Source organism: Cyprinodon tularosa, unplaced genomic scaffold (genome assembly GCF_016077235.1).
Source record: "Cyprinodon tularosa strain WSP-4 unplaced genomic scaffold, ASM1607723v1 ctg37, whole genome shotgun sequence".
In the NCBI taxonomy this organism is placed as follows: domain Eukaryota; kingdom Metazoa; phylum Chordata; class Actinopteri; order Cyprinodontiformes; family Cyprinodontidae; genus Cyprinodon; species Cyprinodon tularosa.
The window spans coordinates 406,575-423,925 of record NW_024039085.1 but is presented as its reverse complement, the minus strand read 5'-3'; the positions used below and the strand labels follow the sequence as shown (position 1 = coordinate 423,925).

The following is a 17,351-nucleotide window of genomic DNA, read 5'->3' as shown; positions in this document are numbered from 1 at the left end:
AGCCCCAAACATGATGCTGTCGGCACCATGATTCTTAGTGGAGAGAGCGTGTTCTGAATGATATGAAGCATTTTGCATGTAACTTAACATTTTAAAATGTTATCATCTAGGCAGAGCACCTTCTCCCACATATTTTTGTCTCTCCTTATTTCTTCTTGCCATTCTTCCATAAAGATCAGATTTGTGGGGAGCTCAACTGATGATATTCCCATCAACAGATTCTCCCACCTGAATTTCTCTGATTAATGCTCTTGTCCCTAACATATCAGTCCTGGGCTATGTCTTGCTTTATAGATTATTAGAACTCTGAAAAACACATTTTGATTGGAGAATGTAACTGATATGTACCAATCTATTCAAATGTTAATGATCTATTATAGAAATTGCAGCTCAATGTATAAAACTGGTACAAAACTTAACTGTTCTTCCAAAGAACATTTTTAAGGTAATCTTTAACAAAAGTAAGACTTTTCAATCATGGAAATGATTTATCACAAAACTTCAAAGTATGTGAAATAAGTAAACAAATAAATTACATGAAACTGGTTTTGTAATGTTTATATTATTACAACTGGTGTATGGTTAGAAGTTTTATGGTTATTGCTTTTTTTTTCTTTCAGATTGTGATAGTGGAGCTTGTTTCAAGCCATTAAGTAATCAGTCCGGTACTTTAACAGCTATAAAGCTTCCATTTAGAGCCGCATAATATATTACGTCACTTTATCAGTGTGTGAAATGTTGCAATTGTCTGGGACTGCTTAGATGGAATAAATTATATTTAGCGTCAAACATTCAAGCTCTGCATGAAAATAATTCTTAACCAATAGGATGGATTTAGAAATATGGAGTTATATAGACTCTTATTATCTAGACCTTAAAGGTTACCTATTAGTAGGATGGGTGATAGAAAATAAACAGATCAAGAAAAAGATTGAAGAAAATGGGGGTTAAAAGCATTAATTCCTTCCAAATGATTTCCTGTTGTATTGGTTATTTGATTTCCTATTGGATCAATGAAGTATTTTTTGAATGGAATTAAATATTTATTTAAAAATAACGCAATATTCACTTAACAGAGGAAGTCAGCAATGTCAATTTTTGAAATTATATAGTAGCTGAGCTAGAGGGCCCCATCAACTGCTCGACAACAAAGAAATACACAGGGGGAAAATCTATGTATGCGTACACCCAGGAGGATTAGAAAGATCAAAAATATTTGTATCGTGGGGAAAAGCCATGATTCCCTGGAGAAATTGTATGCATGCAAAAGCAAATGCAGTAACCCATTATGGAAATATTTCATGCTTTTGACTAACTTACCTGGGAGAAAAGTATTGCCATGAAATTGAAATATATTTGAGCAAATTTTACAATAAATGCTTAATTATGGAAGTCTGTCACGGGGTTAAAGTTTTATTCAATTAGGGAAATTAAATGCGTTGCCAATTATATATTTGGATCATGTCAGAGGCGTAGGTGTTTTTTTAAGTGTGGACAGGCAATAACCAATGTACACTCAGGGGTGGCCGACAGTGGATAGGCACAGAACCTCACAGTCAATCTACACTGTTCCAACAGGAAAATTAATGAGCAAAACATATTTTCTAAATAAAGACGAACTATATTTTTCCACAGCCTTTGCTACCAAATAGATGAATATATTCAAACATCCGTGCGTTCTAGATAAAAGGTATAGTGGATAAAATGGAGCGAAAATCATTTCCATTGTCTTTACTTACCTACTTTTATCAATAATCATTCTGCATAAAATAGATATTTACAAGTACTAATATCTACATGACTTGATTATTTAATACATTTTTATTAAAATCGATGATTTATCTATGATTTCCCTGAAGACTCTTAGATGACTTGCAGACACATAATTTTCTCTACCCCATAAAACACAAAATCTATTTCTGCTTAAATTCTTTATTTATCATCTTTAATGTTAGTATATTAATGAGCATAATTAACCACAGTGTTTTTGTTGTCAAGTAATTGTTAATATATGAAAAATTTAAATGTTTTGAATATTCCACTTGAGAGTATTACTGTTGCCACCATCTGTATTAGAGGGAAATAAATGGTAGGGTTCAATGGCGTAACTATCGGTAAGCAGAGACTGCATTTGTTTAGGGCCCCCCGACCTATTAGGGGCCCCGTCACTGACACCTGGTTGGCCCCCTATGGAATTTAGGACTAGGACATCTCTTTGCAGATGTAATCACCTGATACTAGTTTGACTGACCGGACCTTGTACCTCAACACATGCCAGATTTCAACAGGATGGTGATCCGTTTAAACATGACACCAACAGCAAAGCAGACAGTGGTGCTTTTAATTACTATTTTAATAACTGTATAGTTCATTAGATGGTTGGTAAAAAAATACACTCATATAATATGTTTCAAACTGCAATAAAGATCTTAAAGAACGATGTATTTGAGTATTTTAGTTTTTAAACCATGACTTGGAATTATGGGTAATCCAGAGTGTCGATTAAAAATAAACACATTCTTTCAAAGGACCAAAGAGGAGGAGGCGGACGTTGCTTCTACAGTCAGTGAAGATTTTGACCAGGAGATGAATGGAGAGAGCATGGGTGAGGAGGCGGTGTTGTACTTTATATGGGGCCCACCCAGATAATGTTGCTTACGGGCCTATTGTGTCATTACGCCTTTGGTAGGGTTGCCACAGGGGTGGCCAATGATTAGCTAAGGGTGGCCATGGCCCCCCATCTAGCTCCACCCCTGGATCATGTGCAGGTCTACATTAAACATCTTCAAGTAAATAAAGAACAACAGGAGGCGCAGAGGGGTAATCAGGTGGAGGATGATTTAAATCCAATGCAAGTAATGGCCAGCCACAGCTGTTTTTTTATGCTTTATTTTGGCATAATACACGACTAATAGATCAGCATTTTTTTTTTTTTTTTTTTTTTTGATGGGGAAAACAGGCACGTGATGAGTAACAATGTTCCCATTCCATCAGGTGTCCTGCGCCTTTAAGACGCTGCTCAGGGTAAACTAGCGTCGGCCTGTTTGACGCTCAGGAAGTGGATTAAACCACCGAGGATCCCCGTAGATAGCGACTGTCCCAATGCGTGAGAGGGGTCTCTACGCCCACTGAAACCCTTGTTAAAACACCAGGGAAAGATTTATTCAAGAGGATAATGCTGAATGGTTGCGCTCATGAAATTCACCAGAGACATATGCCGGTTGTTGGGACTCGGAAGCGGTAAGTTAACGTCCCTCTGTTGAAAACTTCAACCAACTAGCCACAAGTTTTAAAAACCGACAATAATGATGCAATTGACTAACTCTGGAGGTAAACCGACATGCGAAACACACACTCTGGTTCCTATTTGTTATTGTGTGCCTCTCTTGTCTTTTGTCGAAAGAGTTAAATGGAGTTGAAGCAACAATGACAAGTTCCCATGTTGCTAGTTCCACCCTTTTCCCTCTACTCGCTACTTCGCCTTTATTTAATCAACAAATCCAAACTTTTACCTAAAGCTGACTCAGAAAACACGTTTTATTCGTTTGGCAGGGTTCTTTTATGTGAATGTGGCTAATAATTGTGAGAATGGTTTGATTTGAAGGCCAAATAGAAACAAACATTCGCTCCCTGTTCGCGTTGGTATGAAAACAATGCTTCAGATATAGATGGAAAAACCTCGCCTGTCTGTTTATTTATATTCGCGACAGGTTGAGTCTGAAGCTCGTTTAAACTATGTCCACCTCCTTTTTTATTTATTTAATTGCAAAATGTTTAGTACACATGATTTAGTATGATAGGGGGACTTTATAAACCAGAAATAAGTCAACATTTCTCCAAAGAACAGATGTTTTTAATTATGGGATCAGATTTCAGGCTTTTCTGCACATCTGCAAATGTTTTTTGAGTTGAAATAGTATCTATTGTTACAATTTTCTTTGTTTTTACTTATTTTTTCAAACCCCACCCGAAAGAACAGTCATCCATTTTTAGCTTCACATTGTTACAAGAAGAATGCAGCTAATATACACCTGTTTAAGTCAAAGGAAAACACTGACTTTATTTTTCTTTTTTTCTTAAGACAGCCTTGCAATGCTTTTTTTTTTTCTGTCCAGCCCACCAGTTCCCGATGATGCACTGTTATTTTGCATTCCTGTGGAAAGAGCTCACCTTTCAACTGCACTCTGATTGGGGAAGTTTCTCTGAACAGAAGAAACAGAGGATCTTTTGTTGCCTTTGTCCACAAATTTTGTATCATTTAAGTGTCAGAGAGGAATCCGCCTAGGTTATTTGTGAACAGAGAGATTCTGCAACTTTTAAACCATTTGTTTTGGAAGAGTAAGACTACGTGATTAGCTGGCTTTATTTCCTTATGCTGACTACACTGTTTGTTTCAGCTGGATTCCATACCTAAGGACATAAAAACTAGTAGATGAAGAGAGTTCCAGGTACCTTCAGCGGGCTTTATGACGATTCCTATTGCTTTCTGCATTGTTGACCAGAGCTACTGCACCCAGGAGATTACACATAAACATTGAGAGAACGAGGAAGCCCAGAGGCTCCCCTGTCTTTTTTGTTTCTTCCCCCAGAAGGAATAGAGTATAAACTAAGCAGGAATTTGAAAGGCAAAACTATCCATCATCACGTTGAGTCACAGCATGACTCACAGACCACGTATGGATTTGTCATTCTCCGCAAAACTTCGCTGAACCAATGGAAATCTGACACTGCAAAGTTTCCTCCAAGGTCATTTTATTTTGCTTCGAATTTGTCTTGTGATTTGTTGTCATCTACTCTAAGAGAAACGGCAGAGCGGTGCCTCCTTCTGCTCTGTGCCCAAACAATACACTACATATAAAAACGCAGTGCCTGTTCTGTAGGTCATACGGCAGTCCTCAACGGGACTTTTTGTGGTATGCGATGGCTAAACTGTTCCTCTCGCTTAAAGCCAAAGAGAAACCTCTGAGCAATTTCTAGCCTGTTGTTAGGCATTCCTGACGCTCAGAAAGCATGAAGAATAGCAATTCCCCTTGTCTACATCTAAAGTTATTTGCAAATTTCTGCTTTAATAAAATGTGAAAAATCTTAATATTACAGAGAAACATATTTAGTTGACATCCAGAGGACACAGCATTTAAAATGAGATCTACCCAGGTCCTGACAGAGCTCTACATAGTTAAACATAGAATTTTTATGTTTAATATGACAAAAAAATTGGAAACGCATGACTTTCTTGAGCTGTATTTTTTGCTGTTAAAATGTGACGAAAATGAGTGGGACTAAAGTCAGATGATGCAGGAATGCTGCATTGTTGGCTGTGGGTGTAGGTCAGGGGTTGGCAAAATCAACCCTCGAGTGACACTGTCCTGCAGTACATGACATGTTCAATCTGTTAATCTGCCACATCTTGCAGAGTCACCTTTAATAACAAATGCGATGTATTGTAAGCATTATAAATGTCAAAGTTAAACCATATTTTAATGCTTACACTCACTAAAGATTACCTGAATATAAAATGTAAAAGCATTTTTTTTTTAGGCTTTAGCAACATGAAACAATGCAATAAGCTAAAGAATATTCTTTAGAAAAAATACAAAGTAAGAGACACAAAGTGGGTGAGACGATTTTTGGGATGATCTTGATCAATATCTTGACCCTGGAGCTGGATGGAGGGACATTGGGGACAAAATCCAACTAATGGTTATTTTGATAATACGTGTATGTGCTGAGTATTTCTTAGATTAACAGAATAGTCGTCTTTTTTTTTTTTTTTTTTTTTTTTTTTTTTTTTTTTTTTTTTTTTTTTTTTTTTTGGTAGTGCTAAATCTGAATACGGTTAGATGTAACAGAATAGAAAATCAATTTATTGTCCCACAATGGGGAAATTCTGGTGTTTACAGCACCAGAAACATTATAGAAAAAATGGTCACACAAATATGGACCTTAGAAAATGTGTAAGAATAACATAATAGTGAAGAGTTAAAAGATAAAAATAAAATACTGTACTGTAAAGTGTTCTGCAAAAGATAAATATTTTGCAAAAGATAAATATTTTGCTTCAATTAATTATCGGATAGCAATAAAATAAATAAATATATATATATATATATATATATATATATATAAAATGTATTTCTCCAGACGTACATTTAAATTTGCTATTCAGCATGGTTCTACAAAGAAATCCCATTAAGTGATTAAATATCCATTTTTAAATCACAAAATTAAAGTCACCATTTCACTATTTATTTATAAATGAATACAAAGTGAAGTAATCATATTTATTTTAGGTGATTCCCAGTCTATGGCATTGTTATTTTGGGCTTGCACGCTGCGATGTTTAGAGACCCACAACCCAAAAAAACTCCATTCTCCCTGGCTTTTTCTCTGGCATCACATCAAAGACGAAAGCAAAAACATATATTTAAAGGGACATAGTCATGTTATGCCTATTCAAAAACAATTTGATCTTAATAAAATAGGTTTATATACACAAAGTGTCCATCCGGATACTGCGTTGATATTTCTTTTTGAGCCTAAATAGAATTTCAGCACGGGACATGGTATGCTGACATAAACCTATGTGGCGCCGTCTGTCAGCATTGCTGCTAAACTATCAGAAGGCCAGGCGTTGACAACAGAGGCAGGTACCTAATAGAGCCCATCCATCCTGTAATGCCACGTAGTAAAACCATAGCTTGGTCTCTTCTTATCATTACTGGTACTAAAATCTATAGCACTAAGATGAGGTTTACTTGCTCAACTATCAACTCTGCAGCTTTAGTTTCCTCTTTGTGAACACAAACATTCATTCTGTAATAAAAACCCCATTTAAGTCTTATCCCACTTGGAAACAAATATGTTGTTTTTATTTTCTCACGCTTTATCTCGGACTTTTCCACTGGGAGGACCTAACAGGCTTGGTTGTAAGACATCCTTGTTTACCCCCCTGCAAACATATGCAGAATTGTACTGCCGTTGTTGTTTTAAAATATACACAGAAGGCCCTGTTTGCTAAGAAACTGAGATAAAACCTAAAAATACAAAAGTATTAAATAATGGATGCCATAAACTTAAAAAAAAAACAACAAATAAAAGAAAAACCTTGTATGCAACCAGAGTGAGCTACTAGTTTGTAATAATAATAATAATGATAAAAAATTAGTATACACCGTCAGTGTGCTGCTTTGATCATTTAAAGCTTAAACCTTAAACAGTATTTTCTGTTCCCTAACAGGCCCTGCTGTGCAGCAGCAGGAGGAGCCGATGGACTGTATTGCTGCAACCTCTGACCCATGTCATGATGCCACTTTATCACAGGTACTGTGTCATCCTGACCAAACCTGCTTTGACTTCAAAAGTGAGTCTCTGGTGTGTGGATCTAATCTACCATCTGTGTGTTTGCCCAGAATGCATTAAATGAAGAGGACCTGAGCGAGGAGGAAAAGGTCAGACGGAAAGCAGAGCGACGGCGAGCCAAGAGGAAGGTGAGCTCTAAATGATATCAATCACCAGTTTGTTTTAATCCATATGAGTGGTGCTCTGTATTATTCTGTATTTTATTATTTTTTTTTTAGCGCCGCCGGAAAAAAAAAAAAGCAAGAGCAGATCAAGCAAAATGATGGCGCTGAACAGGTAGTGTTTCCATCATAAAAATGTTCTACATTTCCCCTTTGCTGTTAGAAGCTAATTGTCCATGTGCTGTCACATATTAGGACGATGAAGAGGATGGCGGCGCAGAGTCTGAGCTGGATGAAAGCGAATCAGAAGCAGATGTTGCTGAAGAGGAGAAACAAAGGGCAACAAAGGAGGAGAACAAAGAAACAAAATCAGCTGTTCCTGACAAGCATGTTAGCTCTCTGGTTATGGCTCCCACAGGACTCAAAGGGCAGCAGAAGACAAAAGCCAAGTCAACTGAAGAGGTACTGCGTAATTATAAGTGTATTACATATTCTCTGTCTAATGCTCTTATTGTTCTCATGAACCCACAAGACTTGGAATATAAATTGTCTTGTGTAGCCTGGTTCTTTTTTTTTTTTTTTTTTTTAGCCAGATGGCATGAGTGGCACATGATCTATAACAGTGTTTGGTTTTATTGTGTTCTACAGGAGCCAGAATGGGATGTGAGCAGTGCCTTCTTTGCTAATGCTGCTAGCCATATCAAGCCCAAAGGATCAAGTCGCAAATCCAAAGAAAACAAAGAGAATGAGGCCAGAAAAGAGGTGAATGAAACGATCAATGTTGCACACACACAAAAAAAAAATGATCTGTTTACTTATCAATTAAATGGCTGAATGGTACAAAGTCTTATTTAAGCGAAGAACTGGACTCTGGACCATGACAACCATTTAATGCATCTGTGAATGCGTGTCTATTGCCATGCATGCAACACATTGAAAGGATTATTCTGTTTACAGACAAATGGAACTGACAATATGACCAAGAAAAGTGCATCACTGACGGGTAGGGAATGATTTTTCAGCACCTTGCAACAAGCAGTCTTTAAATTGATTTTTCATTTAAACTTTTAACAATGGCTTTTAGAATATTATTGATTTACACTTTCTTTCCTCGGGATATTTCACCTATGATGCATTGGTCAAGCCTTTAAGCTAGTGTCTCAACTGAAAGTTATTTAAAGTTTGTTTTATTTTGTATGTCTTTCAGAAAAAGGTATTAAGCTGGTGCAGGAAGGGCAGTATGCACAAGCAGTCTGCATGTTTACAGAAGCCATAAAGTGTGATCCAAAGGACTACAGGTACATATGCTGTCTGCAAAATAAGTGACTGTGTCTTGCAAAAGTATTCATAAAGAACTGTTGTATTTTGTTTTTGTTTGTCAGAACCACAGTGTCTTTTTTTTTTCAGAATTAAAACGGAAGAAATGTGGAGCTAATTTGCATTAATGACAAAGCATAATGCCCCTGCCAATTCATTCTATTTTTGTTTTTAACTGTCATTATGTTGCAAGGGTTTGGCAATAGTTTTCCACTCCAGATGGTATGTTTTGTTCAGACTAAAAAGTATAATTTTTGTCTCGAACCAGAAAACCTTGTTGCTCATGGCTGCTGTGTCCATGACCTATGGGCAGAGGTGGATAATTCAGGTCCAGAAAGTAAAAGGCCTGTTCAGGGATTACCTCCAACCAATTGCATTTCTGGGTTTACAGCGCAGTCTGAGTGGCTTATCACTTGATTAAGTAAACAGGATAAAGAAAAACTAGGCAGGGATGGGTGTCATGTTGAAGTTCTGCCACTTGATAACCCCTTGATAACTAGAGATTCATGACCATGGGCCTATTAGCCACTCTTCTTCATTTCTCTGTCGCTTTACAGACAGATCTGTCGCTTTACAGACAGATCTGTCGCTTTACATATATATATATATATATATATATATATATATATATATATATATATATATATATACACTATATTGCCAAAAGTATTTGCTCACCCATCCAAATTATTAGAATCAGGTGTTCCAATCACTTCCATGGCCACAGGTGTATAAATTCAAGCACCTAGGCATGCAGACTGTTTTTACAAACATTTGTGAAAGAATGGGTCGCTCTCAGGAGCTCAGTGAATTCCAGCGTGGAACTGTGATAGGATGCCACCTGTGCAACAAATCCAGTCGTGAAATTTCCTCGCTCCTAAATATTCCACAGTCAACTGTCAGCTGTATTATAAGAAAATGGAAGTGTTTGGGAACGACAGCAACTCAGCCACGAAGTGGTAGGCCACGTAAACTGACGGAGCGGGGTCAGCGGATGCTGACGCGCATAGTGCGAAGAGGTCGCCAACTTTCTGCAGAGTCAATCACTACAGACCTCCAAACTTCATGTGGCCTTCAGATTAGCTCAAGAACAGTGCGCAGAGAGCTTCATGGAATGGGTTTCCATGGTCGAGCAGCTGCATCCAAGCCATACATCACCAAGTGCAATGCAAAGCGTCGGATGCGGTGGTGTAAAGCACGCCGCCACTGGACTCTAGAGCAGTGGAGACGCGTTCTCTGGAGTGACGAATCGCGCTTCTCCATCTGGCAATCTGATGGACGGGTCTGGGTTTGGCGGTTGCCAGGAGAACGGTACTTGTCTGACTGCATTGTGCCAAGTGTAAAGTTTGGTGGAGGGGGGATTATGGTGTGAGGTTGTTTTTCAGGAGCTGGGCTTGGCCCCTTAGTTCCAGTGAAAGGAACTCTGAATGCTTCAGCATACCAAGACATTTTGGACAATTCCATGCTCCCAACTTTGTGGGAACAGTTTGGAGCTGGCCCCTTCCTCTTCCAACATGACTGTGCACCAGTGCACAAAGCAAGGTCCATAAAGACATGGATGACAGAGTCTGGTGTGGATGAACTTGACTGGCCTGCACAGAGTCCTGACCTCAACCCGATAGAACACCTTTGGGATGAATTAGAGCGGAGACTGAGAGCCAGGCCTTCTCGTCCAACATCAGTGTGCGACCTCACAAATGCGCTTCTGGAAGAATGGTCAAAAATTCCCATAAACACACTCCTAAACCTTGTGGACAGCCTTCCCAGAAGAGTTGAAGCTGTTCTAGCTGCAAAGGGTGGACCGACGTCATATTGAACCCTATGGATTAGGAACGGGATGTCACTTAAGCTCATATGTGAGTCAAGGCAGGTGAGCAAATACTTTTGGCAATATAGTGTATATATATATATATATATATTCTCTAACAAATCTTCTAAGCCTTCACAGAACAGTTGGGTTTACTTTGACTTGCACACAAGGAGAAATTCATACTTTTATTTTATTTTTTTCCTCAGGCCACTGGATGCTCAGCCTGTTAAGGGTACTGCATTAATAACATAATTCAGATGTTTATTAAATAGAAAACCATATTTTATTTCCCTTGGGAATTCTAATAATGCAGCACTTTGTGTCTCTATAACTGATAGTGTCTCAATAAAATGGACCTTAAACATAAAAAATGATGGCTTAAAAATCTGGTCTTCAATTTTTTTTCCTACCAAATTTGATTCATTTATTTTTTCCTACCTTAGGTTTCAGGTGACCTTGATTTAAATTGCAACAGAATTCAAGCTGTGAAAATGGTGGTAATGCAGAATTTCACAGCAAAAAAATTAAAACAAACTAAATGTTTGCAACTAGTGGTGTTACAGCCAGCTAGTTCATCAGCTATCGGTACACATCTTAGAACAAAGTGATGCACTGATGTCACCTTGATCTATGGAAGTGCATTGGTAGGAAAAGAAATTGATTTTTCAATGAATCACTCGGCCCTACTTCAAACTAGAAGTCCTTTTATTAAGGTAAATTTTATACAGCCTTTTGTCATATATTTAAATCCTAACTCTGCAGATTCTTTGGAAACCGCTCGTATTGCTATTACTGCTTGGAGCAATATCCTCAGGCGCTGGGAGATGCAGAACGCTCCATCGAGCTGGCTCCAGAGTGGGCCAAAGGATACTTTCGCAAAGGCAGAGCTCTCATTGGTATGAAGGTGGGCACAATGCATTCTTGCTATGCAGATTTAAATACAATAAGGAATATTTCTGCTAAATGTTAGCATCTGTAAGGCTGTGTTGTACAGTATGCAAATTGTTTGTCTGCTTGTGGGGGTAGCGGTACAGCGAGGCTGAGAAGGCCATGGAGCAGGTGTTGAAACTTGACAAAGACTGTGAGGAGGCAGTCAATGACCTTTTTAGCTGCAAAGTCCTTCAACTAATGGTAAAAGAAACTGTTTTTTTTTTTTTTTTTTTTTTTTTTTTTAACCAGATCCAACTACTTCTGGACATTTTGACTCTTTTATTCTTATATTTTCTTCTTAGGAGTTTGGATTTGAAGAGATGCAAAGTGTGTCATTGCTGGAGAGATTTTCATCTGTGCAGGCTGTTCTGGCATCTTGTTCAGAGTCAGCAAGAGGTAAAAAAAAAAAAAATTCCAGTGCTTTTTATAATCCAAAACTGATCAGAACTGTTCTATTCTATACTGTTCTACACCTAAAGCTCTGATAACAGTATTGAAAATGAAAAACTAGTATCAGGACATCCCTATCATTTTTCCTTTTTTTTAATGTATAGAATTATACATGTGGTGTGTTTTATGCTACATTTCAATATTTTTTTTTTTTAGTAAAAATGTGGTTGTGTTTCCACAGCTGGAGGCCAAGATGCATCAATTGTGCAGCCAGGGTAGGTGAACATGTGTTCACTCAAACTAAAGGGTCACATAAAATGATTTTCACTTTTCATTTTCAACATGTGTTTAATCATATTGTCTTTTATTTTATTGTAGAAGCCCTTGCCCATCTCTTTGGGTAGGAAATGTGACAACAGAGATAACCGAGAAACACTTATGGGACCTTTTTAAAATGTATGATTTTACTGTGGTATGCTATTCAATACTTATTTCTGGGTTAAAATTAGCCTTTGTTAACAAAACTGTTGTGCAGAAGCTTATGAGGGTGATATTTTACCCAAAGTGGGTAACCAGATGTCTCTTATTTTCATTGCAGGTATGGCGATATAGAGAGTATCCGTGTGCTGCATGAGAGATTTTGTGCCTTTGTCAATTTTAGGAATGCAAACATGGCAGCCCGAGCAATGGAAAAGCTAAATGTCAGTGATTGATTTTTACTTATTTCTTTTATTTTATTGCCTCTCTTGATCCAGATTTTTTTTTTTTGTGGTTTAATCTTGGTGCATATTTTTGCTTTATTAGGGGTATTGCATTGAGAACACGCGTTTAGTTGTTAGGTATCCTGACCGCCGCACTCAGAGGGTCCTTCCTATTCCACTTAGGACTTTTCTTCCCATCACACAGCAGGCAGGGACAGCACCTGGGTAAGTAACAGGTTTAAAATTCTTACTTTTTCCCCTTAAGCCTTGTGAATGTTTTCATATCCCTTTAACTGTTCTGCATTTTAACCAAACCACTAGTGTATAATGAAGTGAAATGGAAAATTGTTGTTGGTTTTCAATAGTTTGTTATAAGCATAAATCTGACAGGGGTAGGCATTTTTCTTGTTGCAGCCATTTCAATTTTAAGAGTCAACCTGGATGAATACAGCTGTTCTGTTGATGCATCAGTGAACAGACCTCCAAAAAGAAAAACACTCATGGATCACGAATTGGAAAAGTTTAAAGTCGGGGAAAAGTTGTCAAAATTTAATCCCAGCTTTAAACTTCTTAAAAGGCACCTATTTAATCCAACTCAAAATCAAGAATATGCATAAAACTTAGCAAAACCTGGCCAGCCATGTGAAGGTACCAGCTGAGCAAGGAGAGGACTAATCAGAGGCTGAGAAAGATTGGGAAAACAAATATTAAATTGAGCTCACCATCTGTAAAGCATAGTTCTGGCTGGTGTACCTGTCTAGCCCTCAGAGTGAGGACCATTCGTCCAATTTTACCAGCAAATTGAGGACCAGTTGTTGCAGAGTGAGGACATTTTATTGGTCCTCACATGCTATTTTGCTAATGGTTAGGTATAGGGCCATGGGGTCAATTTGGTTGGGGTGAGGTATATGCATAAAAATGGTTGAAAATGACCTAAAATCAATGGGAGTCTACACATGGTCTTCACTACATATAGTAGACCAATTGTGGGTGTTTAAGACATCTTAATAATCCTCGATACATTATGCATCTTTGATTTAATACTTTATAATAAAGCCAGATTTAATGTGTCCAGATTGTATGATAACCATTTACTATTAGACTTTATACAAGATACAGCATTAAGAAGCTTCATCAGTGTGTGCTACCCGCTTAGACAAAAACTACTAACAATAGACAAATGCAGCCCTTGTGGTTCAGGAGTTTGGAGCCCTTTTAAATTGTGAACAATCTGACAAAGCCTTAACTGTTTTATAAAGAACAAGCAAATCTGCTATACTTAGATGTGCAAGGCTGGCAGAACACCAATTTGGACTTGCAGCACAAGGAATTTCTGCAAAGTTTTAGCTTGGATGGCTGAGGAGATATGAACAATATGCTTTTTAGTTTTGTGTTATTTTTATGTTGCTCGATCACATGTCACAAAAAAAAAACATATACAGCCCCAGGCCACTCTACGTCTCATCCTTATCTTTTTAAAATCAAAGTAACTGATTTGTCCTCTTGTCTGTTTTTTCCTCTGTTTATTTCAACCTCAGTCCTCGAAGACGTGGTCCAGTTAATGGAGATGAGTGTTACTTTTGGAGAACCACCGGCTGCCATTTTGGGGACAAATGTCGCTACAAACACTTTCCTGACCAGAAAGGCAAGGACAGAAAACCCTGGCAGCCTTGAACTATGTTCAAACTGTGCCTCGGCGGTGGAATCGAATTGCTCCAAAATCTGCCCACAAAAGCTTGAACTAACCGCATCGGGATCTCTGGACTAAAAATATTTTGGTAAAAAATTACAGGCAGGCAGAGGAGTTGGGAATAGTTGCACATTAGACATGTAAGACTGAGAGCGCCATGCTGGTTCTGTTACCCAGTGATCTCAATGGATGCCTTTTCTCAAAAGTACAAAATTAACCATGGAGGGATAATGGTCACACTGGCAGCCCTATAGGGACTTTTTCTCACTGGAACTTAACACTTGCTCACAGTTCATGGAAGTAAAACTGTTTGAGGGGATAGAAAATCCTAACTCCCCCTTGTATAATACAGGTTTTAAAAATACCTTTTAATGGATGTCATAGACCTCGCAGAATGCTAACCGACCCTCAGTTTGTGAACGCTGCTGCATTTAGGAAATGAGGTGTACTCATTTCCTAAATTTGCCTTTATATCACATAAACATGCAGGTTATATTTGGAGCATAAGTTTGTGCCATTATCAGCAAATAACCAAAGACATTTCAGCACTTCCCCTATGCAACTAAATCATTCAGCCTTGGGTACGATTATATCGTCAACTGGACTGAAAGACAACAAAACAGGCGTAGAGATTGTTGAGTCAGTATGGTTATGCTAAGGCCTGATTATCTTCATAATGCATGTGAGGCATAATGATGTCAAAAATCTCATGTAGCCTGATGAAAACAGTGCCTCTTAAGATGGTAATGCCTCATTTGGTGAGTCTGTCTGAGAAGTGTTCTTTTTTCTGTATTGAAGGTTTGAGGCCTGTTTTGATTTGACTGACTAGATTTCATGACATGAGCTGTGATATGTTTCAGTTTCAGTTGGGTTCATAGTTTTAAAAAAAAGCTAAATCTGTTTATCATAACCAAACTAAGGTATTTAGGTGTGCGTTTAGTAGATTTTATTATTTTTTTGACCCTCAACTAATCGTTTTGTGACATTTGCTTTAGGTCTATGCAAACAGTGTCAGAGAATCACATCTTCCTCACCCCGGGCATAAATAGACAAATAAAAATCAGTAATATGTATCATTCATTCTTAAACCTTTCGAAAATCAGTGTTCATGACCTTGGGGCCTACATGTCAGTATTTCACTAGGCTGAAGAATCTGATGGCTTTACATAGTTTCAACACTAGCTGGAGAATTACACACTCGCTGGCATGCTTTTTGTCACTTGCTCGGCAACAAGTACAGCTGAAGTCCACACTACATTCACTAGTAAACTATGCACTGCGTAGGAAGAGTATTTATTTTCCTATTTATACATATATGCATATATATTTTTTAACAAGGGATACTTTACAAACTTACAAACCCCCCCAGTTTGCTTAGAACCATATCACATGTTGCACTTCTTCTTTCCTTTTATGGTTTTTTGTGGTTAAAACTTGTGACAATGGAATCGGACAAAAACAACCCCCAGACTGCACTTGTTTTTTAAACATTTGCTGTTTCCTCATTGAATTGATGGTGTTCAGTATTTGAAATGAAATTCTTTAAGGGTATAAAATTATTTTTGGCCCACTAATATTTGATTAAAGCATGTTATACTTAAAATTTTAGTGTTTTTAAACATTTCAATCTGGACTTTTTTTTTTTTTTTCTTGTTCCAAGTACGTTTATTCCCTCTAAGGAATTATTTTATTTGAAGTTATGTATGTATACATACCACAAAGAGTGCTGAGGTTCTTTTAATCTACCAAAAACTATGTATTTTTTTTTCTGTAATGCAAATAAGAGTTTTATATTTAATAAAGATTTTGTCCCATCTGCTAAGTTATTGCTCTTTATGTTTGCATGTGGCCATGTGCTCCACAAGGTGGCAGGGTTGCACTGAAATGTCACATTCTTGAAGATCCCACCACATGCTTTACACACTTTTTTTTTCTTTCTATGCATTTTTAATTATGAGAAACCGAAATGTGTATTTAAGTGTCTTCTTCTAACATGCTTGCTGGTATGGGGACAGCACATTTACCCTCTCATCACTAGAAGACACACTTGTGTGGCCGACATGAAGCAATAAGGAGTTGTGCAAAACCGCTCAGACCAAGGAGAGTTGCAGGCAGCCCAGAGAACCTATGGGAAAAGGCAACCAAAGGGGCCACAGATGACATTTTAAATAGAGGAACTGTGGCTTAATGCCAGCGGATGTATGAGAGTGCACAATGCTGCAAGATTTAAAAAGGAGTTTGCCACACTGAACGTGCTCAAGATGTGAATCAGCCATTTTTCTAAGGAAGATTATGAACATAAATAATTTTTGTGCCAAATTATCTTTTCAGGAGTGGTGGATTATGTGTGAAATTTAAGGGCTTTTTGATATTTTTCAAGACTCTTGATTATGTCATTGTTAATAGGTTGTGCTAGTGTTCATGCAAATGATCCCTAAAGTGAAGGCTATCGCCCTGCTTTATGTAACTGTAGAAACAAAGACAGTCTGATACTCTTATCTAATTCAGTACTTGGGGAATGATCTGCTTATAATCTTATGTCAAATGCACATTTTGCATATTTGATGTATTACAATGTTGAAAAATGTTATATAGAGAAATGAAAGACTAAAAATCTCAGTTTTGCTTCTAGACTGTTAACTCAGGACTAAAGGTAGCCCATAAACCATCTCACCTCACCCCACAATGCACCTACTGAAAAAACAACCCAAAATTAACAAATTCATGAGTGAGAAGAGTCTGTAATTTCCCTTGACTACAGAACAGAGAAGCGGCATCTACATTTAGTCTGAAATAAGTCTTTCCTTTGCCAGTCACAGATGAGTGAAATAAAATAAAAAAACAGGCTTGGAATAAAATGAGAAAAAGTGATAATTTCAGTAAGTACTGATTGGAGATGAAGAAAAGAACGTTGTAAAACTGGCTTATAATTAAATGTTCCCAACCTTTTTCCAAAAAGCAGTGGACACAAATTTATAAAACCAAGATTTTTATATATGCTACTATACAAGCTTGGAGCAAGTGTTCCTTTGCATATGTTTCTGACTGACTGT

The 17,351-nt window shown here is 37.6% G+C and overlaps 1 protein-coding gene across 1 annotated transcript; it reads left to right on the top strand.

The window, feature by feature from the left end:
• The first annotated feature begins 3,017 nt into the window (after positions 1-3,017).
• On the top strand, positions 3,018-16,120 carry zgc:123010 (uncharacterized protein LOC641500 homolog). The gene is made up of 16 exons (XM_038296423.1): positions 3,018-3,240; positions 7,238-7,320; positions 7,410-7,487; positions 7,578-7,635; positions 7,716-7,922; positions 8,109-8,222; positions 8,418-8,463; positions 8,668-8,758; positions 11,350-11,491; positions 11,614-11,718; positions 11,820-11,913; positions 12,149-12,182; positions 12,286-12,363; positions 12,506-12,608; positions 12,712-12,833; positions 14,147-16,120. Exons 5-16 carry the CDS (start codon positions 7,866-7,868, stop codon positions 14,280-14,282), a joined length of 1,122 nt encoding a protein of 373 aa, XP_038152351.1. The 5' UTR covers positions 3,018-3,240; positions 7,238-7,320; positions 7,410-7,487; positions 7,578-7,635; positions 7,716-7,865; the 3' UTR covers positions 14,283-16,120.
• The last annotated feature ends 1,231 nt before the right edge of the window (positions 16,121-17,351 follow it).